The following is a 22800-nucleotide window of genomic DNA, read 5'->3' on the forward strand; positions in this document are numbered from 1 at the left end:
CGCGCTCCAGCTGCATGCTCCAGCTGCACGCTCCAGCTGCGCGCTCCAGCTGCACGCTCCAGCTGCGTGCTCCAGCTGCACGCTCCAGCTGCACGCTCCAGCTGCATGCTCCAGCTGCGCGCTCCAGCTGCATGCTCCAGCTGCATGCTCCAGCTGCATGCTCCAGCTGCGCGCTCCAGCTGCGCGCTCCAGCTGCATGCTCCAGCTGCATGCTCCAGCTGCGCGCTCCAGCTGCGCGCTCCAGCTGCGCGCTCCAGCTGCACGCTCCAGCTGCGTGCTCCAGCTGCACGCTCCAGCTGCACGCTCCAGCTGCATGCTCCAGCTGCGCGCTCCAGCTGCGCGCTCCAGCTGCGCGCTCCAGCTGCGCGCTCCAGCTGCGTGCTCCAGCTGCACGCTCCAGCTGCGCGCTCCAGCTGCGCGCTCCAGCTGCATGCTCCAGCTGCGCGCTCCAGCTGCATGCTCCAGCTGCATGCTCCAGCTGCGCGCTCCAGCTGCGCGCTCCAGCTGCACGCTCCAGCTGGCGTGCTCCCGCTGCACGCTCCAGCTGCACGCTCCAGCTGCGCGCTCCAGCTGCATGCTCCAGCTGCGCGCTCCAGCTGCGCGCTCCAGCTGCACGCTCCAGCTGCACGCTCCAGCTGCACGCTCCAGCTGCACGCTCCAGCTGCATGCTCCAGCTGCGTGCTCCAGCTGCATGCTCCAGCTGCACGCTCCAGCTGGCGTGCTCCCGCTGCACGCTCCAGCTGCACGCTCCAGCTGCGCGCTCCAGCTGCATGCTCCAGCTGCACGCTCCAGCTGCGCGCTCCAGCTGCGTGCTCCAGCTGCACGCTCCAGCTGCGCGCTCCAGCTGCACGCTCCAGCTGCGTGCTCCAGCTGCACGCTCCAGCTGCACGCTCCAGCTGCATGCTCCAGCTGCGCGCTCCAGCTGCATGCTCCAGCTGCATGCTCCAGCTGCATGCTCCAGCTGCATGCTCCAGCTGCGCGCTCCAGCTGCATGCTCCAGCTGCATGCTCCAGCTGCGCGCTCCAGCTGCGCGCTCCAGCTGCGTGTTCCAGCTGCGCGCTCCAGCTGCGCGCTCCAGCTGCATGCTCCAGCTGCGCGCTCCAGCTGCACGCTCCAGCTGCATGCTCCAGCTGCATGCTCCAGCTGCATGCTCCAGCTGCATGCTCCAGCTGCGCGCTCCAGCTGCATGCTCCAGCTGCATGCTCCAGCTGCATGCTCCAGTTGCATGCTCCAGCTGCGCGCTCCAGCTGCATGCTCCAGCTGCATGCTCCAGCTGCATGCTCCAGCTGCGCGCTCCAGCTGCATGCTCCAGCTGCATGCTCCAGCTGCATGCTCCAGCTGCATGCTCCAGCTGCATGCTCCAGCTGCGCGCTCCAGCTGCGCGCTCCAGCTGCGCGCTCCAGCTGCATGCTCCAGCTGCATGCTCCAGCTGCGCGCTCCAGCTGCGCGCTCCAGCTGCACGCTCCAGCTGCGTGCTCCAGCTGCACGCTCCAGCTGCACGCTCCAGCTGCATGCTCCAGCTGCGCGCTCCAGCTGCGCGCTCCAGCTGCACGCTCCAGCTGCATGCTCCAGCTGCATGCTCCAGCTGCATGCTCCAGCTGCATGCTCCAGCTGCGCGCTCCAGCTGCATGCTCCAGCTGCATGCTCCAGCTGCATGCTCCAGCTGCATGCTCCAGCTGCATGCTCCAGCTGCATGCTCCAGCTGCATGCTCCAGCTGCGCGCTCCAGCTGCACGCTCCAGCTGCATGCTCCAGCTGCATGCTCCAGCTGCATGCTCCAGCTGCGCGCTCCAGCTGCATGCTCCAGCTGCGCGCTCCAGCTGCATGCTCCAGCTGCATGCTCCAGCTGCGCGCTCCAGCTGCGCGCTCCAGCTGCACGCTCCAGCTGCGCGCTCCAGCTGCACGCTCCAGCTGCACGCTCCAGCTGCACGCTCCAGCTGCACGCTCCAGCTGCATGCTCCAGCTGCACGCTCCAGCTGCACGCTCCAGCTGCATGCTCCAGCTGCACGCTCCAGCTGCGCGCTCCAGCTGCGCGCTCCAGCTGCGCGCTCCAGCTGCACGCTCCAGCTGCACGCTCCAGCTGCACGCTCCAGCTGCGCGCTCCAGCTGCACGCTCCAGCTGCGCGCTCCAGCTGCGCGCTCCAGCTGCGCGCTCCAGCTGCACGCTCCAGCTGCACGCTCCAGCTGCACGCTCCAGCTGCACGCTCCAGCTGCATGCTCCAGCTGCACGCTCCAGCTGCATGCTCCAGCTCCACTCTGATACAAAGACTCATATTAGAGCTGGACATGTCCGCGTGAGGAGGACTTTTGCTACTTAAATGGCAACGCCAAAATGATTCTGATATAATCGGTCAAGACGCGTATTCTTCATTTCCTCGTTCGAACACGAGTTCGATGAGCCGACGCCACGCCCACCCCACATCCTTCATGTTAATCTCATGGATCTATGGTCAAGCCGTGAGTTGCAAGAGTTTTAAAGCTCTGACGTTCGGACAAACTCGGGGTCGTGCAGAAATGGTCGGAGGTCAGAGATGCTGGTGCAGAATACATTTTTATTTTTATTGAGGTTTTGGCCAAAAAAAACAGCGGAAAATCTTTTTTAGAATCTCCGCTTTTGACGTTGGCGGGCTCGCGAAACAACTTATTAAAAAACTCTTGCCTAAAGCAGGTTATATTTGATGCCGTTCTGTGAGCCGCTGGTTTGGAGCTGGACTCTCATCATCTATGACTCTTCTGACTGTATCACCTCCATCTTCCTCTCCTCTTTCCCTCATGAGGCTCACATTACATGCATTATGCACTAATCTGATTCTCATTGCATGCATGAGTTTACAGCTTTACTTTTATGTACATTTGAAGGCGCGTCCAAAAAGTAAACTCACCTGCAAGCGTCCAGCGCACAAGCGCGGTGGAGGACATGTTGTGTCCCCCGGTGTTGCTGTTCTCTTTGTCAGATGGCACACCAGGTTGAGAGAGTGGCTTTGGTGTATTAACAAGTCAAAGACAAAACGGAGTCTGGGTCCTGCAGATACTTCAGAGCTGAGCCGAGTTTAGTGAATATCATCATCTGCTCCAAGAGCTGTGTCTGGATGTTTTTTGATCCGTGCAGGGTTTGTTTTGGTCCTTCTTCCGGGGAGTGAAATGCGCAGGCACGTCACTGCAGCGTAATCTCTGATTGGTTGCTGCGCAGAGTCGGACACAAAAAAGTTCAGCTTTGTCCATCTTTTCTGCGTCAACGCTCAAACACCCTTGACACGTCACGCCAGATGCTCAAAATACAATACACAGCATCTTCTCACTGGCTATGGGAAAGGAGGGGGGGAGTGAACGAGGGGGTAGGGTGAGCCGTGTCTCCTCTCGCTCGTCTTTGGTTTAGTCAGAACATAAAAAACATCATTCTCAGTTCGGATCATCAAACCCCACTTTGACAGAATACCCTCATTCTATTGACCATGTGTAAACGTCTCTTTCTCTACAGGTGATGTCCGCTGTCCATGGCGTATACCAAGCTTTGCTAGGTCTGAAGAACATTCCCACACTGGAGGCGGCCTATAAGCTGGTCCTGGGGGAGATGGCGTGTGCTCTGTCGAGCCTCCAGCACAGCCTGGAGCCCCCGTACAGTCCTCAGAGCCTTGATGGTCCAGCTGTGACCCTCCAGCACCCAGCCTTCTCCTCCCTCAGCCTTCCCCCAGACAAGGCACAGTTCACAGTCATCTTCAACCTCAGCACACTCACCACCATTGGCAACACAAAGAACTCTCTGATTGGGGTGAGTCCCTCCGCTGGACATGGGATGGTAGGAGGCAATACTGACCTAACCTAATACTGATGTGCAATTCTGTCGTATGTGCAATTACTGTGAAATTCATGTGCAATGGTATTTATTTATTTATTTGTCTATGGGAGTTTTTATTTATTTATAGGAGATCTTCTACTGAAAGTGTTTTTCAGACTTCCTATAAGTGATCTGTTCTTCTGTATCTACCTCTGGATCTACCTGCGTTGCACCAATGAAATTTCCCCATGTGGGACAATAAAGGAATATCTTATCTTAAAAAAAAAAAATTCCAAGATGGTGCCATAGTGTAAGCACCTTTGTGTGGGGCTGCGATTAAATCTTTTAAATAGCCGCTCTTATTAACCCTATGTTCACCTGAAGAAACGTTTTAGCTGATATCTGATGAGCTTGGACAGTTATTTTTTAAAGACATGTAAACCTAAGAGCAAAGCTAAGAAAACCACCTGGGCAACAGGCTAGCGATGAAGTAGTGCCATGTGGGTGACAGGTGCTGTCCACCTGCACCACCTCCAACTCCGACATCGCGTCCTCCAAGCCGGAAGAAGCGAGAAACATGGTAGACTCATGGCAGTCTTGACTCTGCTTGCTCCTGCTAATGACCCAACATCCAAGAATCTAAAACTGGATAATCAGGCCACCACAGCCGAGAAGCGAATATCCAACTTGGAAGACACGCTGTCAATGCTGCCGGCCAATGTGACAAGCACACCAGCAATTTGGAGAATCACCACCACACATGTGACCTACGGGTGGTCGGTCTCCCGGAGGGCATTGAAGGGAGGGATGTAGTTAAGTATATGGAAACTTGGATCCCATGCCCCCTCAAGCTAACAACTGAAGCTGGGAAAATCAAGTTGGGCCTCACTCACCGCTCACTGACGTTGAAGCCAGGCCCCACCCAACGTCCAAGACCCATCATCCTGCAGTTTACCATCTTAGTGATGGCTGCAGATCAGAGGACCGGTGCCATGTCTCCTTCAACGTCTACTCTGCCAGGGTGGTTAAACGGAAGGCATTTGATGAGGTGAAGACTCGCCTGAGGAGGAAGGATGTGGACAATGCACTCCTTTAGCCTGCTACGCTAAAGCTTAAAGTCTATGACAATGTGACACCATTCCACTCACTGCTATTTTGCAGATTATATTTTTTTCTCAATGGATGGAACATGAGTATAACTTTGGGCATGTGGGACTCTCCTTTTTGTTGGTAAATACCCAGGTGAAAATGTTCTACTAACCCGGAGTAACCTTGAAAATGTTTTTAACGGTTTATACAATGGCATCTGAAAAACTACGAATAGCATCCTTTTAGTGTTAGCTGCATATTAAACCAATGAAACGGTCGAACATACCAACAAAAATTAGAAAAGAAAAAATATATATTATATACCTACAAGAAAAAAATTGGGTAATTATTCCCAATTCTTCCTCATACAGGGAAAACAAGAGCGGAGTGGCTATATTGGCCAAGCAGAATAGCCTTTGAACAGAGTTTTGAAGATGCAGATCAAATCTGCAATAGAAGGAGCAGAGTTGCTCGGTCAGTTTCCAGTCATCTGTGGCAGTGCGGGCTCTGGGCTTGTAGTTGGTAAGAAGCCGGAGCCCACTCCACACAGAGGCGAGGTTGTTGTCAGAACTGCTGCTTCAGACGTATTGTACTGAGATCTAGCTCTCAACACCTCCTGCTAAATCCATACTATCACCGCACTGCCTCCTCCTCAACAATTATCAACGAAGATTATGCTGTAAAAATGACTTTATTTCAGCTCAGATCAGAGCGTTGCTGGTGTGACCCAGAATATGAAGCTCAAAGGTGCTCATACTGAGAGTCATGTGGTGCCTGAGGTTCCTGTACAGGTCTTATACTGAGAGTCATGTGGTGCCTGAGGTTCCTGTACAGGTCTTATACTGAGAGTCATGTGGTGCCTGAGGTTCCTGTACAGGTCTTATACTGAGAGTCATGTGGTGCCTGAGGTTCCTGTACAGGTCTTATACTGAGAGTCATGTGGTGCCTGAGGTTCCTGTACAGGTCTTATACTGAGAGTCATGTGGTGCCGGGGGTTCCTGTACAGGTCTTATACTGAGAGTCATGTGGTGCCGGGGGTTCCTGTACAGGTCTTATACTGAGAGTCATGTGGTGCCTGAGGTTCCTGTACAGGTCTTATACTGAGAGTCATGTGGTGCCGGGGGTTCCTGTACAGGTCTTATACTGAGAGTCATGTGGTGCCTGAGGTTCCTGTACAGGTCTCATACTGAGAGTAATGTGGTGCCGGGGGTTCCTGTACAGGTCTTATACTGAGAGTCATGTGGTGCCGGGGGTTCCTGTACAGGTCTTATACTGAGAGTCATGTGGTGCCGGGGGTTCCTGTACAGGTCTTATACTGAGAGTCATGTGGTGCCGGGGGTTCCTGTACAGGTCTTATACTGAGAGTCATGTGGTGCTGAGGGTTCCTGTACAGGTCTTATACTGAGAGTCATGTGGTGCCGGGGGTTCCTGTACAGGTCTTATACTGAGAGTCATGTGGTGCCGGGGGTTCCTGTACAGGTCTTATACTGAGAGTCATGTGGTGCCGGGGGTTCCTGTACAGGTCTTATACTGAGGGTAATGTGGTGCCGGGGGTTCCTGTACAGGTCTTATACTGAGGGTAATGTGGTGCCGGGGATTCCTGTACAGGTCTTATACTGAGAGTCATGTGGTGCCGGGGGTTCCTGTACAGGTCTTATACTGAGAGTCATGTGGTGCCTGAGGTTCCTGTACAGGTCTTATACTGAGAGTCATGTGGTGCCTGAGGTTCCTGTACAGGTCTTATACTGAGAGTCATGTGGTGCCGGGGGTTCCTGTACAGGTCTTATACTGAGAGTCATGTGGTGCCTGAGGTTCCTGTACAGGTCTTATACTGAGAGTCATGTGGTGCCTGAGGTTCCTGTACAGGTCTTATACTGAGAGTCATGTGGTGCCGGGGGTTCCTGTACAGGTCTTACTGCAGATGACAGACGCTTGAGTCATGAGGAGGAGGTGGAGAATCCTTGGGTGAAATCTGTTCTTACAACATGGAAGGAGCTGATCAAAACATACAAACTGAACAAAGATGTTACAATCTTAAACTGGTTGTCTTCACACCTACAGCTCAGACTCAAGGTTTAAAGTCTGGACAACAAAAGGTCTAAAGGTCTTTCACCAGATTGTAAAGGAGACTCATCTGAAGAACTTTGATGAGGTGAAAGAATCCTTTGACTTTTATAGGTTTTTACAAATAAGGACTTATTATAAGCAAGAAACTATAAAGAATTATGACCATTATAGCCTTTAGACTGAAAACATATTTAAGCTTATAAATCTGACCTTTCAAAAGGATTAATATCTAAATGACACAAATGTATGAAGAGTCTGGACAGTCACATGACACATGAAGGGTCAATGGGAAAGAGAGGGTCACTTTGTTCTGGAGGATGAAGAGTGTGAAAGTATAAGTACATCTCACTGGAGAACCACAGGATCACATTCTGTTGGAAAAGTGTGTCTGGTTTCTTTCTAAGCCCATGTCAAAGTGCCCATGACTCACAGGGAAATACAGACTGTTGGAGAGGATGTGGCAGCAGGAGGCAGACTGTTGGGGAGGATGTGGCAGCAGGAAGCAGACTGTTGGGGAGGATGTGGCAGCAGGAAGCAGACTGTTGGAGAGGATGTGGCAGCAGGAGGCAGACTGTTGGGGAGGATGTGGCAGCAGGAGACAGACTGTTGGGGAGGATGTGGCAGCAGGAAGCAGACTGTTGGAGAGGATGTGGCAGCAGGAGGCAGACTGTTGCAGGGGATGTGGCAGCAGGAGGCAGACTGTTGGGGAGGATGTGGCAGCAGGAGACAGACTGTTGCAGGGGATGTGGCAGCAGGAGGCAGACTGTTGGGGAGGATGTGGCAGCAGGAGACAGACTGTTGGGGAGGATGTGGCAGCCGGAGACAGACTGTTGGAGAGGATGTGGCAGCCGGAGACAGACTGTTGGAGAGGATGTGGCAGCAGGAGGCAGACTGTTGGGGAGGATGTGGCAGCAGGAAGCAGACTGTTGGGGAGGATGTGGCAGCAGGAAGCAGACTGTTGGAGAGGATGTGGCAGCAGGAGACAGACTGTTGGAGAGGATGTGGCAGCAGGAGACAGACTGTTGGAGAGGATGTGGCAGCAGGAGGCAGACTGTTGGGGAGGATGTGGCAGCAGGAGGCAGACTGTTGGAGAGGATGTGGCAGCAGGAGGCAGACTGTTGGAGAGGATGTGGCAGCAGGAGGCAGACTGTTGGAGAGGATGTGGCAGCAGGAGGCAGACTGTTGGAGAGGATGTGGCAGCAGGAGGCAGACAGGAAGCAGACTGTTGGAGAGGATGTGGCAGCAGGAGACAGACTGTTGGAGAGGATGTGGCAGCAGGAGGCAGACTGTTGGAGAGGATGTGGCAGCAGGAGACAGACTGTTGGAGAGGATGTGGCAGCAGGAGGCAGACTGTTGGAGAGGATGTGGCAGCAGGAGACAGACTGTTGGAGAGGATGTGGCAGCAGGAGACAGACTGTTGGAGAGGATGTGGCAGCAGGAGGCAGACTGTTGGAGAGGATGTGGCAGCAGGAGACAGACTGTTGGAGAGGATGTGGCAGCAGGAGGCAGACTGTTGGAGAGGATGTGGCAGCAGGAGGCAGACTGTTGGAGAGGATGTGGCAGCAGGAGACAGACTGTTGGAGAGGATGTGGCAGCAGGAGGCAGACTGTTGGAGAGGATGTGGCAGCAGGAGACAGACTGTTGGAGAGGATGTGGCAGCAGGAGGCAGACAGGAAGCAGACTGTTGGAGAGGATGTGGCAGCAGGAAGCAGACTGTTGGAGAGGATGTGGCAGCAGGAAGCAGACTGTTGGAGAGGATGTGGCAGCAGGAGGCAGACTGTTGGAGAGGATGTGGCAGCAGGAGACAGACTGTTGGAGAGCATGTGGCAGCAGGAGACAGACTGTTGGAGAGGATGTGGCAGCAGGAGACAGACTGTTGGAGAGCATGTGGCAGCAGGAAGCAGACTGTTGGAGAGAATGTGGCAGCAGGAAGCTGACTGTTGGAGAGGATGTGGCAGCAAGAGGCAGACTGTTGGAGAGGATGTGGCAGCAAGAGGCAAACCACTATCATGTGTTTTGGGATTGTCCTGTGGTTCACAAGTTTTGGACTGAGATCAACAAAGCCTTACGGACAATTTATGACATCACCATCCCAATGGACCTCAGGACTCTGTATTTGGGCCTCAGGACTCTGTGTTTGGACTTCAGGACTCTGTATTTGGACCTCAGGACTCTGTATTTGGGCCTCAGGACGCTATATTTGGGCCTCAGGACTCTGTATTTGGACTTCAGGACTCTGTATTTGGACCTCAGGACTCTGTATTTGGGCCTCAGGACTCTGTATTTGGGCCTCAGGACTCTGTATTTGGGCCTCAGGACGCTATATTTGGACCTCAGGACTCTGTATTCGTGCCTCGGACTCTGTATTTGGACCTCAGGACTCTGTATTCGGGCCTTGGGACTCTGTATTTGGGCCTCAGGACTCTGTATTTGGGCCTCAGGACTCTGTATTTGGGCCTCAGGACTCTGTATTTGGGCCTCAGGACTCTGTATTTGGGCCTCAGGACTCTGTATTTGGGCCTCAGGACGCTATATTTGGGCCTCAGGACTCTGTATTCGTGCCTCGGACTCTGTATTTGGACCTCAGGACTCTGTATTCGGGCCTTGGGACTCTGTATTTGGGCCTCAGGACTCTGTATTCGGGCCTCAGGACTCTGTATTTGGGCCTCAGGACTCTGTATTTGGGCCTCAGGACTCTGTATTCGGGCCTTGGGACTCTGTATTTGGGCCTCAGGACTCTGTATTTGGGCCTCAGGACTCTGTATTTGGGCCTCAGGACTCTGTATTTGGGCCTCAGGACTCTGTATTTGGGCCTCAGGACTCTGTATTCGGGCCTCAGGACTCTGTATTTGGGCCTCAGGACTCTGTATTTGGGCCTCAGGACTCTGTATTCGGGCCTCAGGACTCTGTATTTGGGCCTCAGGACTCTGTATTTGGGCCTCAGGACTCTGTATTTGGGCCTCAGGACTCTGTATTTGGGCCTCAGGACTCCTGCTATGGACACAACCAGCAGCTCTCTCCGGAAGCAGCGAAAAAGGCTCTTAAAAAAAGATGGATGACACAAACTGCACCGACAATCAAGGACTGGACTAATATTATAATGGACATGCGTAAAATGGAAAAAATCATATTCGAACTCATTTGAAACGACACATTTGACGGACTGTGGGCAAAGTGGGACATTTGTTTGGGTTCAGTTGTGTTGTAGTTTTGATTGATTCGTGTCTGATGTCTGTTCTCTCTCTCTGGCTTTGTTGTTTTGGTTTTTTTTTGTTTTAAATTTGAAAAAAACAAAAATAAAAAACTGTATTTGACCATGGTTCACAAACTTCTCCATGTTGCAGATGTGGGCGCTGTCTCCGACCGTGTTTGCGCTGCTCAGTCAGGACCTGCTGCTGGTGCACTCAGAGCTAGCTGTATTTTACCCTGCGGTTCAGTACGCTGTGCTCTACACCCTCTACTCGCACTGCACCCGGTGAGCCTTCTTATACTTTTAATGTCTCTTAAAGATCCCATATCATGCCATTTTACCCATAGTCTACCCTCAGGGATATATTTGATAATAATAAGTGTTGCTCATAAGTTTAAGCAAGACCCATAACATAATAGTTTTGAAATATCACCCATATCTTGGACCCCGCTCACAAACCCGGAAATGCAGACGGCTTAGTCTCGCAAAGAGCAATAGTGACGTAGTCTCAGTGTGAGCTTGCGTCTCGCCCCACCCTATGACGTAGTGTGGAGATGGTGGGGGTGTAAACAGGCCGAGGCGTGCTCCGGGACACGGCGCATGACACAGCATCACATGTCAGCAGCAGCGTTCGAACAAAAGAAGTAGCGTTTGAAGCTAACTCTGCCTAAATAGTCGCGGTTCATCTCAAGTGAGGGGTGCGTGTTACAGGTACAGAGTGCTTTCTGGAGGATGGGCTGAACAGAGAAGCGTGTGGTGAGTAGTCCTCATCCCTCTGCTCATCTGAGGGGAAGGATAGAGACTGTTCTCTAGCTAAAGACTGCAGGAATCAATCAAAACAAACACTTTGGGCTCATATATGAGGCACCAATAGCACTGTACGAAGGTTAAGCTCTGAAAAGTCGATTTTGCATGATATGGGACCTTTAACCGTGTTCTACCATTGTTCCCTCATCAAAAATATAACTGGAATTGTGTCAGACTTGTTTCTTTCTGAAATCACTGTTAGTTTGGTTTGATTTAGTTTACTGGTAGTCTTGATTTTTCAGGGACCACGTACAAGTTAATTCATCTTACATGAGAAAAGATGTACCTAGAGTGAGGAAAATGGGTATTTGCAAGTTCTCCCACTTAGAAATTATGGACGGGTCTGAAATTTTCATCATAGGGTCATTTCCACTAAGAGACTGAATGTAAAACATCCGGAAATTACGTTTTATCTTATTTGTGTATTTTATTTGCTGCAATTTTGCCTCCACCTCTGCTCCACTCATTGATCTTAATTAGTTGCATCTGTTTGAGCTTGTTAGCTGCATGGTCAGATGAGACCAAAATAGAACATTTTGGTATAAACTCCACTCGCCGTGTTTGGAGGAAGAAGGATGAGGACCATCCCAAGAACACCATCCCAAGAACACCATCCCAAGAACACCACCCCAAGAACACCACCCCTACTGTGAAGCATGGGGGAGGAAACATCATGCTTTAGGGGAGGAAACATCATGCTTTAGGGGAGGAAACATCATGCTTTGGGGGAGGAAACATCATGCTTTGGGGGAGGAAACATCATGCTTTAGGGGAGGAAACATCATGCTTTAGGGGAGGAAACATCAGGCTTTGGGGGAGGAAACATCATGCTTTAGGGGAGGAAACATCATGCTTTAGGGGAGGAAACATCATGCTTTAGGGGAGGAAACATCATGCTTTAGGGGAGGAAACATCATGCTTTGGGGGAGGAAACATCATGCTTTAGGGGAGGAAACATCATGCTTTAGGGGAGGAAACATCATGCTTTAGGGGAGGAAACATCATGCTTTGGGGGAGGAAACATCATGCTTTAGGGGAGGAAACATCATGCTTTAGGGGAGGAAACATCATGCTTTAGGGGAGGAAACATCATGCTTTAGGGGAGGAAACATCATGCTTTAGGGGAGGAAACATCATGCTTTAGGGGAGGAAACATCATGCTTTAGGGGAGGAAACATGCTTTAGGGGAGGAAACATCATGCTTTAGGGGAGGAAACATCAGGCTTTGGGGGAGGAAACATCATGCTTTAGGGGAGGAAACATCATGCTTTAGGGGAGGAAACATCATGCTTTGGGGGAGGAAACATCATGCTTTGGGGGAGGAAACATCATGCTTTAGGGGAGGAAACATCATGCTTTAGGGGAGGAAACATCATGCTTTAGGGGAGGAAACATCATGCTTTGGGGGAGGAAACATCATGCTTTAGGGGAGGAAACATCATGCTTTAGGGGAGGAAACATCATGCTTTAGGGGAGGAAACATCAGGCTTTGGGGGAGGAAACATCATGCTTTAGGGGAGGAAACATCATGCTTTAGGGGAGGAAACATCATGCTTTAGGGGAGGAAACATCATGCTTTAGGGGAGGAAACATCATGCTTTGGGGGAGGAAACATCATGCTTTAGGGGAGGAAACATCATGCTTTAGGGGAGGAAACATCATGCTTTAGGGGAGGAAACATCATGCTTTGGGGGAGGAAACATCATGCTTTAGGGGAGGAAACATCATGCTTTAGGGGAGGAAACATCATGCTTTAGGGGAGGAAACATCATGCTTTAGGGGAGGAAACATCATGCTTTGGGGGAGGAAACATCATGCTTTAGGGGAGGAAACATCATGCTTTAGGGGAGGAAACATCATGCTTTAGGGGAGGAAACATCATGCTTTAGGGGAGGAAACATCATGCTTTGGGGGAGGAAACATCATGCTTTAGGGGAGGAAACATCATGCTTTAGGGGAGGAAACATCATGCTTTGGGGGAGGAAACATCATGCTTTAGGGGAGGAAACATCATGCTTTAGGGGAGGAAACATCATGCTTTGGGGGAGGAAACATCATGCTTTGGGGGAGGAAACATCATGCTTTAGGGGAGGAAACATCATGCTTTAGGGGAGGAAACATCATGCTTTGGGGGAGGAAACATCATGCTTTAGGGGAGGAAACATCACGCTTTATGGGAGGAAACATCACGCTTTGGGGGAGGAAACATCACGCTTTGGGGGAGGAAACATCACGCTTTAGGGGAGGAAACATCACGCTTTGGGGGAGGAAACATCACGCTTTGGGGGAGGAAACATCACGCTTTGGGGGAGGAAACATCACGCTTTAGGGGAGGAAACATCACGCTTTAGGGGAGGAAACATCATGCTTTAGGGGAGGAAACATCATGCTTTAGGGGAGGAAACATCATGCTTTAGGGGAGGAAACATCATGCTTTGGGGGAGGAAACATCATGCTTTAGGGGAGGAAACATCATGCTTTAGGGGAGGAAACATCATGCTTTAGGGGAGGAAACATCATGCTTTAGGGGAGGAAACATCACGCTTTGGGGGAGGAAACATCACGCTTTAGGGGAGGAAACATCACGCTTTGGGGGAGGAAACATCACGCTTTGGGGGAGGAAACATCATGCTTTGGGGGAGGAAACATCATGCTTTAGGGGAGGAAACATCATGCTTTAGGGGAGGAAACATCATGCTTTAGGGGAGGAAACATCATGCTTTGGGGGAGGAAACATCACGCTTTGGGGGAGGAAACATCATGCTTTAGGGGAGGAAACATCATGCTTTGGGGGAGGAAACATCATGCTTTAGGGGAGGAAACATCATGCTTTAGGGGAGGAAACATCATGCTTTGGGGGAGGAAACATCATGCTTTAGGGGAGGAAACATCATGCTTTAGGGGAGGAAACATCACGCTTTGGGGGAGGAAACATCACGCTTTAGGGGAGGAAACATCACGCTTTAGGGGAGGAAACATCATGCTTTGGGGGAGGAAACATCATGCTTTAGGGGAGGAAACATCATGCTTTAGGGGAGGAAACATCACGCTTTAGGGGAGGAAACATCATGCTTTAGGGGAGGAAACATCATGCTTTGGGGGAGGAAACATCATGACCTCTGTAATTGTAGGCTCCTGTACCAAATATTAACACTGATTTTCTCAGGTGTTCAAATACTTATTTACAGCAATAACATACTAACTGGATTATTTTATTATTCTGTCTCACAGTGCAAATGCACCTACGGTGAACATTTTAGACCCCTCAATTTCCAAGTGGGAGAACTTGCAAAATCTCAGGGTGAATCCTTACTTTCCTCACTGTACTGCTTTTTTCCATCTGGAGTCCTTGGGCAGGTGAATACAAAATGAATCTAAAGTAGGTTTGTTACTACTGCATGCTTACAATAGAATGTTGGAATACATTGGAATAACTTCACCTATGACGTCAAAGCGCCATTCCACGTGTTGTCAGGTGTAATTGTGAAATCATTACTATTATTTTATGATAGAAATGTTTTTTGGCCCTTGTTTACAGTCTGGTTGCTTGGTAACAGTTGTGGAATTACCTCTTTCATGTTTGCTTACCATGTCAAACCAGGAAGTGACATAAAAAAATGCCAAATTGGAGAAAACAGGCAAAATATTTGGTAAAATCTTAATTAATAATAATCCCTTTTATTTTACTGAAAATCTAATGTGTCATATGGACTTTAAACTTCATCTGGTTAAAACGGAGTTAAAATATCTAAATGCCTTTTGCGGTCCAAGAACTAATTGTTTAAACAAAAGAACGTCACATCATGACCACAAACTTAAATTAAAAAAATGTGGTAAAGAGCAACACAAAGTGGCCCACAATTATGAAGTGAAAGGATAATAGTACATGGTTTTACAGATAAATAATGAAGTCCAGCATGCAAAATTATCCCGCCTCTTTTCCCTGAGTGGACAGTTGCTGTCAGAGGCTGATTATTGCTGAAAGATTGAATGTTGACCTGAAAGAGTCTGTGTGTAATCTAATCTAAAGTATAAATGCAGTTGTTCCGTGAAGGCCTTAAGTCTTTAAAGAAAATGTTGGGGAGGTAACGTCGTCATGACACCAAAGAACACACCAGTCAGCTCAGGGGGACAGATGTGGAGACGTTTAAAGCAATGGATGGAAAGAGTATGGCACAACTACAAACCTACCAAGACATGGCCAACCAACAACACATCTGAACAAGGAGAGTAGGTCCTAAGTAGTTCTAAACTATGACACCCTTAGAGGGTACAAAACGTTATCAAGCCACTGTAGTCCTAAACTACAACACCCGCGCATCATTATGTTGTATTTTAAAATTTTAGGTTTGAAGACCCCTACCCTAACCCTAACCCAAGTGTTTAAAGTTACTTTACTGGAAAAAAAACAAGTCTGCTTTCTTCTGGGCTGTAAACCACTGCACTGTTCTCCGCTGCCTCGTTAACCTTTCAGTAAACAGGGCGATGTACTTTGTGCCCTTCGAGATTCATAACTAAATTGTCAAGCTAGTAGTTGTTAACAGTGTTGTTATCTTTTGCCAGCGGCTGTCTGCTCACAAGGTTCCTTTTCCCGCCAAATGTGATTTGGAGCTGAATCTTTCTGATTGTTTTGTTGACCAGACACGACCACTTCATCTCGTCCAGCCTGTCATCATCGTCCCCCTCTCTGTTTGATGGAGCGGTCATCAGCACGGTGACCACGGCCACAAAGAAGCACTTCAGCACTGTGCTCAACCTGCTGGGAGCGCTGCTGATGAAGGAGCAGCAGCTCTACTCAGAGTCCAGGTCTGTGTGTTTTCTGTACCACGGCTTATATGTGTCTGACCGTGGCCAATCCAGTTACATGTCTACCCGGAGACATTCTGAGTTATTCACAGATTCTGAAAGTGTGAATTCAAAGCTTTACAATGATGTCTCACTCATGTAGATCTGATCATATTTGAGTAAGTTGTGGTCATTTGAATGTATACAACTCTCAAAACCTTTCACTGAGAAAACGGCCTCTAAAGATTCTCACCTGAGTGAGCCCAGAGTCACAGGGGGCGGGGCTCATTTGCATCTCATTGAGATAAACCCTCCCCCCTGTCACACTGACACCACCTCCCCTTACAGCTGTCACTCAAGACTCAAGAGGAGTGTTGTTATTGATGTGAACTGGACTTGAATCAGAATCAGAAGTTACTATATTGAAATGGAAATACTTTGATGCTATTCAGGGCCTTTTATAATCAAAGAATCAGAATCAGAACAGGGTTTATTGTCATTTGTGGATAAACATAATTCACAGGTGATTCAGTGCAACACAAACAGCAGAACACTGAGCACTAAACGGCATGATATGTACATAATGAAATATAAAGGTATAAAGTTATGGAGTGCAATAGGAAGTGGTGATATGTACATCATAAAAATGTATTAATTAATGAGATAATAGATATGATATGTACACCATCAGAGTCCAATTACATCAGAGATCACAGCCGCATCCTCTTCTGTGCTGTGACTCTTGGAGCTGGGCATGTGATGTCTTTTGCCTCGTCAGCACAGAAAGGCCTGATTTTTTCATGCAGATAGGTCTGCCTGTCAATGTTCAGTCCAGGTGGGACCAGGACATGGAGATTGTCGACTGGAGGCAGAACGGCTGAATTGCGTAGTAGCTGAAATTCCACAGGTTCTGCTTCACAGTGACTTTTTGCACCACACCTGGTCTCTTGGCATCAAAGCTGTAAACAAATAACAGGACATTTAAGAAATGGCTAATTATTTCACATAAAACACCATCATCATTAACCAACAATTTCGATATAAACACAATGTGAGAGTTTCAATCTAAATACCTGAAGTGCTGATGACTCTTGATCTTTGTAAGCTGCGCGCGCGTCGCTCTGTTCTGAAAAGTCGCTCTGTGCGCCTCTGCGCGGGGTCGGCGCGCCTCTGCGCGCGGGGTCAGTTGTTGCAACGCAGGTTGATACAGAGGAAAAGGACAGATAACTTACAGGAAGTTTAAAAAAATACTCTTAATAGAAGAACTCTTATGAACAAAATCTCCTATAGACAGAACCTCTCATTTCTCAATAAGGAATGGAGGGGAAAATAAAGATAAAATAAAAACAGCTAGCGTAAGACAAAATAATACTAATATCTATAGCAATCTATAATTGCTACTCTGCATTTACACGTTATTGTACATTTAATAAAGTGAAGTTAAGTAAAAGATGTGTAATAAATAGTACCTGCTGTGCAAAGTCGAAGCTGTAATGGAATGGACTTCTGCATAGTTTTTGATAAACTCCAGCAGTGAGCGCCAATTCTGAAAAGGGAAACAAAACAGTAAAAACAGTAAAAAACACGAAGATACAGACATACCATCCTAAAACAGCTAGTTTCAAGAGACTACGTGATGTTAATTATTGTTGTATAAATACATTATATAAATACCTTTTGTTAAGATAAATAACCGGTTGGTACGGGTAATGAATATATATATATATATATATATATATATATATATCAACAATCAAATCAATACGTAGCACAACAACAAGAAAACACAGACAGACAATTCAGACAGACTTTCCTGCGCTCTAAAAATCCAGCATCGGCAGCGGTTGATAAGGCGTCTATGAACATACACTCGAGTTTAAAAGCGGGTGTTTTGGTTCAGCCGTCCTGTTGTCTCTCCTAACACCGTGCACGGAGAGACACACAGGAAGCTGATAATGGCCAGGCAAGCGCGTGATTGGTTCGAGTGACGCAGTGCGTGCGTGACTGCGACGTACGTAAGCCACGTGACCAGAAGTGGTATCGGGAGTTGTAGTTTTTTTTTCTATTCGGAGCTAGCCCCACAGCCCGGAGCTAAACACAGGTTTAGCCACAAAAACTAACGCAAAACACACATAAAGCACAACCCACACAACCTACGGGTCAAGAAATACTGCATAAGTATATAATTTTTACAGACAAAACGCAGAAAAATAACCCAATAACAGGTTGATTGCAAAGTTTAGCTTCCAACTTAGCCCCACAGCCCGGAGCTAAACACAGGTTTAGCCACGAAAACTAACGCAAAGCACCATAAAACACACACAAAGCATGCCTGCAGACATTATACCATGCCAAACAGCTAGTTTCAAGAGACTACGTGATGTTAATTGTTCAGAAAGTGGTCACATTAAATTCAAGCCCGTATTTATAACGTAGAGTGCACTGAAGCAGCATGTTAGCTTAGCATTGCTCCATGTCTGCTCCGGTGCCGAGGCAAGTGACATCACGAAACCACCTTAAAACACAGTGTTAAAGCAATACTTTAGAGTAAAAGTACCTCAGTTCCGTTGCAATGTAGTCCAGGGAATCATACGCTCTGGAGAAAGTCTGGAGAATGAATAATGTCTCTGAGAGAGTCCATGAGAGGAGGACACGGAGGACACGGAGCTGTAGCCATGTGGTTCGCAGCTGATTGGTGGAAAAAGATCAACAGTACGCTGCTGAAAAAAGGGTAACGCCCCCCGCGCGGCACACGAAAACTGCCCATTTTTAACAGCTTAATGTGTACTTTTAAGGTAATGAATACTGTTATCTGAAGCACGGAGGGGGAGGGGCTCCTTTATAACTTCAACTTTCACATAATGCAAAAAAACGAAAATCACCTAAAACACTGTTCATCTCAGTTTCACCGAGGCTGACATGTACCGGCATTTACGCTGCTCCGTCACATATGTGAGTGTAGTGGCGGGAGATAAAGCCCAAAATATATATGACAATTATTGTTTCTGATTAAAACACTGAAAAGCGAGCACATGTTAACCCTCAGAACACTTTAGGGTCCTTTTTAGCATTTTCTTTTTTTTTTCAAACTTCAATATTTCTGGCTTTATTGGGGTCGGTCCCATGAAATTTTAAAACGCCATGTTTTTTAATCACACAGAGCTTGAAAACTTGAGTGTCACTTTCGGGACACTCGGGGCTCCCTGTTTTTGAGCGGCTATAAAAAAATACAAAAATACAAATTCATATTTTTTTGTACTTTCAAAACTCTGATCTCTGCAAAACCGGCTCCGAACTCCATGAGCCTAGAAACGTGTCAGCCAAAACAGTCCTACAACATCCAGAGACTTTAGGTCCTCAGGGAAGATCTCATCCACCCCCGGAGCCACCGAGGAGGCAACAACCTCAGTGACTTCAGCTTGGATGATGGACATGTCTCTGAGTCCTCAGTCTCTTCTTCCTCTTCAGAAGACGTGACGGTGGGATTAAGGAGATCCTCAAAGTATTCCCTGCACCGTCCGACGACGAAGCACTGCTTCCCCCTCCTGAGGCGTTGGATAGTTTGGCAAAATTTCTTTGAGGCCAATCTCAAACTCCTCCCAGCCCCGAGTTTTTACCTCTGCGATGGCACAAGCTGCAGTGCTCTTAGCTTAGCAGTGTTTGACAATCAGGAGAGGAGAAGACTTTCTATCCAGGATTCCTCAAACTAGCCTGAATGAAGCTAAATGCTACTCCAGGTGTGTTTTTGGTGTGGTAACGTCAGCAATACAAGAATATTTTGCATAACGCGTGTCCATTTAAGAATATTTATTTTACCCCGGTGGACTTCATTTATTTTCATTTAAAGGAATAATAGAGGATTTTTCGCCGATTTGCACACCTGCAGCCTGGTTCCCATAGCAGCACGTTTCCCTGGCTGCACATGCGTGGTTGATATGACGGTGTGTTTAGTGAGTTCCTTCAGTTACAGGACAAACATGACACAGAGAAAGACTCAGAAGAAATTGAAATCTGTGGAGACGAGAGATGATGTGATCAGTCGCACTACTAAACAAACACACGTGCAGCAGCGGAGCGGTTTCCTGCTTCTGCACGAGGTTTAGTGGGAGGCGGCCTCTTGGAAAGAACAAGAGGGTGGGGGGTGCGCATGCACTGACATTTACTGTCGTGATCACATGCAATGGTATTTATGTATTTATTTATTTATTTGTCTAGGGGAGTTTTTATTTATTTATAGGAGATCTTCTACTGAAAGTGTTTTTCAGACTTCCTATAAGTGATCTGTTCTTTTCTTCTGTATCTACCTCTGGATCTTCCTGCGTTGCACTAATGAAATTTCCCCATGTGGAACAATAAAGGAATATCTTATCTTACATTTAAAAAACTTGAGTTGTCAAATAGTCGAAAAATCCTCTATTATTCTTTTAAATGCAAGTGTCAAAAAGCTGTTTAGTCCTGTCATCCTTAAAATGTGTGTGGTGTGTGTTTCAGGAGGCTGCTGCTGACCTGGGCTCAGGAGATCTGTGTGCTCATGAGAAAGTGTGACACTTACAGCCCTCTGTTCAGCTTGCCCTCCTTCACTCGCTTCTGCAGAGGGCTGCTGACCAACGGTACACACTCCTGCACGCACATGGTTATGGCTCTGTTGTAGACGGTGGCACTACACCGTGCCTTAAACATCTTTCACCCACAAAACCCAAAGACACAGATAAATGACCAAGCAGTGGGGAAAAAGGAGGGTAACACTTTAGGAACTAGACTGTCAAAGCTGACAGAGCATAACCTCAGCAGAAAGCTGAATCTCTCACATGCTAATGATGCTAATGCTAACACTGCTCCTGAAGACCGATGAAAAGGGGAATAGTGTCTGCTCCACCAGGGGGCGATATCACTTTCTATACTGATGTCATAGACCTGATTGTGAACCACTCTGAGGGAACCCTGATCTGTGGAGCAGACTGGAATTGTGTCGAACTCAAGAGGCACTGGAGGAACAATAAATAAGTTCTTCTTATAAGTGTCTTATTGAAGAATATAGGATTGATTGACATTTGGACGGAGATGAACCCTAGAGAATGCCAGTATACCCATTTTTTTAATCTATTCCATAATAGTATATACATACATTTACATTTCTACAGACTGGGAGGAAAGACGTTTAAGAAAAAAGCGTCAAGCGACATTGAGACACTCAAAATAACCTAACTTTTAACCCAAGAAAGGGGGACCCGTGGATCCACACGGCCCGGCGCCGCGCCCCCAGGGGCAAGAATGCAGACACTCACAATGGCTTCTGAAAATACTTTATTCTTTAGAATAAAGTGTCTGTCTGTTCATATTTACTATGGGTTATCATTACCCAACATACTTTTACAGTTAACAGTTGGGTCACAGGGTGTGCAAATACTTATTTTCATCACTGTAACTGACTCAATGTTCTTTATTTTTAAATATTCAACAGATAATTTTCTGACAGTTTATATTAAACTATTCAACAGTATTATTGTTTGTCAGATCATCAATGTTGCCTAATTTACATGGATTTTGGCCCTTGTTTTCAGTATTGTTGCTAGGTAACAGTTGTGGTCATATTTGTGTCATGTCCAACCAGGAATTACATTTATAAACTTTATGAAAAATTTCAAACTGTGGACAAATCTGTAATATAGTCTGAAATATAATTGAGTGTAGATGATTATTCTAACCTGTCATATAGACACTAATGTTGTCACTTGTATTTAAGAGTTGTTTTATCACAAGATGGGTTAGCCCTAACCCTAACCCTAACCCTACACAGGTAAATTCCATTCCTGGCCACGTGAGTCCATATGTGTGTAACCTGTGTGTGTTTGTGTGTGTGTGTGTTTGTGGTGCAGCTCTGAATGAAGACCAGAGCCTCAGTCTGCAGACCTGCACGGCGCTCCAGGTGCTCTCGTCAGCTCTGTCCCCCGAGCTCATGCAGAGGTAAGGAGCACACTCTTCTGACCCCCAGACTTGCTTGGCCCTACTCTAGTCTCCTCTGCTCTATTCTACTTGGCCATGGTTTGGGGCGTTTCCAGCAGCCCTGCTTGACTGGGACCTGGCCAAGCAGTTACTAAACTGTTCTAACTGACACTGATTGGTCAGATTGCATGCGGAATCCATGATTACCATCATCATGGGCGGTTTCCATGAATATGATTTTCTAGACTGCCAGTAAAGGCTCATTGTCCCCCTCCCAATATCCGCACTTGCGCACTTAAAATGCACGGTCGTGATGAGCCGTTGACGTGTGCATTCTCTCCAGCAAGTGTGGAGCAATGTGGACTTCAGAAAAGTACATTACCCACAATGCATTTCATTGTAATGTTTTCAAACATAGTTCCCAATGGAACACCCTTCTTGGTGGCCCAGGAAGTGGAGATGCCTCTGGTGGAATGAGCGCTCACGCAACACACCTCAGAGTCCTGCCATGCCGTAAGCATGGTGAATCACATCAACCACCCAATGTGAAAAAGGCTGTCTGGACACAGGACAGCCCTTCTTGGCACCAACGTAACAAACCAACAGCTGGCCTGAACGCCTTGCAATACCTGATGTCGCCACAATGTAGACTTTCAATGCCCTCACTGGGCACAACGACAGGAGCCTGTCCCTGCCTTCTCCAACTGTAGGTGCATACCGAGCCAAAGTCAAAGGCCGGTTGCAATTAGGGATGCAAACCTAAACCCACGTTCAGGTTCAAGTCCGGATTCGAATCCAGAGGTTCAGGTTCAGGTCCGGACCTAATGAGTCCGGCTGAACTCAGGCCATTTTTGCATAATGTTATAACAGCATAACACAAGACACTTGGCTCAATTAAATTGAAGACACATGAACAAGGACGACTATCAAACACAAGGTTTAACTGCAGACTGAAATAAACTCAATTTATCTGGTTTATTCATTGTTTATTAACAGAAGTTACAACTTACAAATCACAAGCTACGAACTAAGAGCTAACACACATTCATGTGTTTTACTAGAAGATAAGATATGATAAGATATTCCTTTATTGTCCCACATGGGGAAATTTCATTGGTGCAATGCAGGTAGATCCAGAGGTAGAT

At 47.8% G+C, this 22800-nt stretch overlaps 1 protein-coding gene across 1 annotated transcript in view; it reads left to right on the plus strand.

Annotated features, from left to right (window-relative positions):
* The window catches only part of smg1 (SMG1 nonsense mediated mRNA decay associated PI3K related kinase), a 185572-nt gene that overhangs the window by 56243 nt on the left and 106529 nt on the right, over nucleotides 1-22800 (plus strand). The window contains exons 13-17 of the mRNA XM_072442335.1: nucleotides 3478-3768; nucleotides 10275-10405; nucleotides 15569-15733; nucleotides 20204-20322; nucleotides 21589-21676. Of these exons, the coding sequence (XP_072298436.1) occupies nucleotides 3478-3768; nucleotides 10275-10405; nucleotides 15569-15733; nucleotides 20204-20322; nucleotides 21589-21676 (794 nt within the window). The remainder of the gene's footprint in view (nucleotides 1-3477; nucleotides 3769-10274; nucleotides 10406-15568; nucleotides 15734-20203; nucleotides 20323-21588; nucleotides 21677-22800) is intronic.

The sequence above is a fragment of the Eucyclogobius newberryi genome, unplaced genomic scaffold (assembly GCF_026437365.1).
Source record: "Eucyclogobius newberryi isolate DKJ021-1_F unplaced genomic scaffold, fEucNew1.0.hap1 SCAF_13, whole genome shotgun sequence".
Lineage (NCBI taxonomy): Eukaryota > Metazoa > Chordata > Actinopteri > Gobiiformes > Gobiidae > Eucyclogobius > Eucyclogobius newberryi.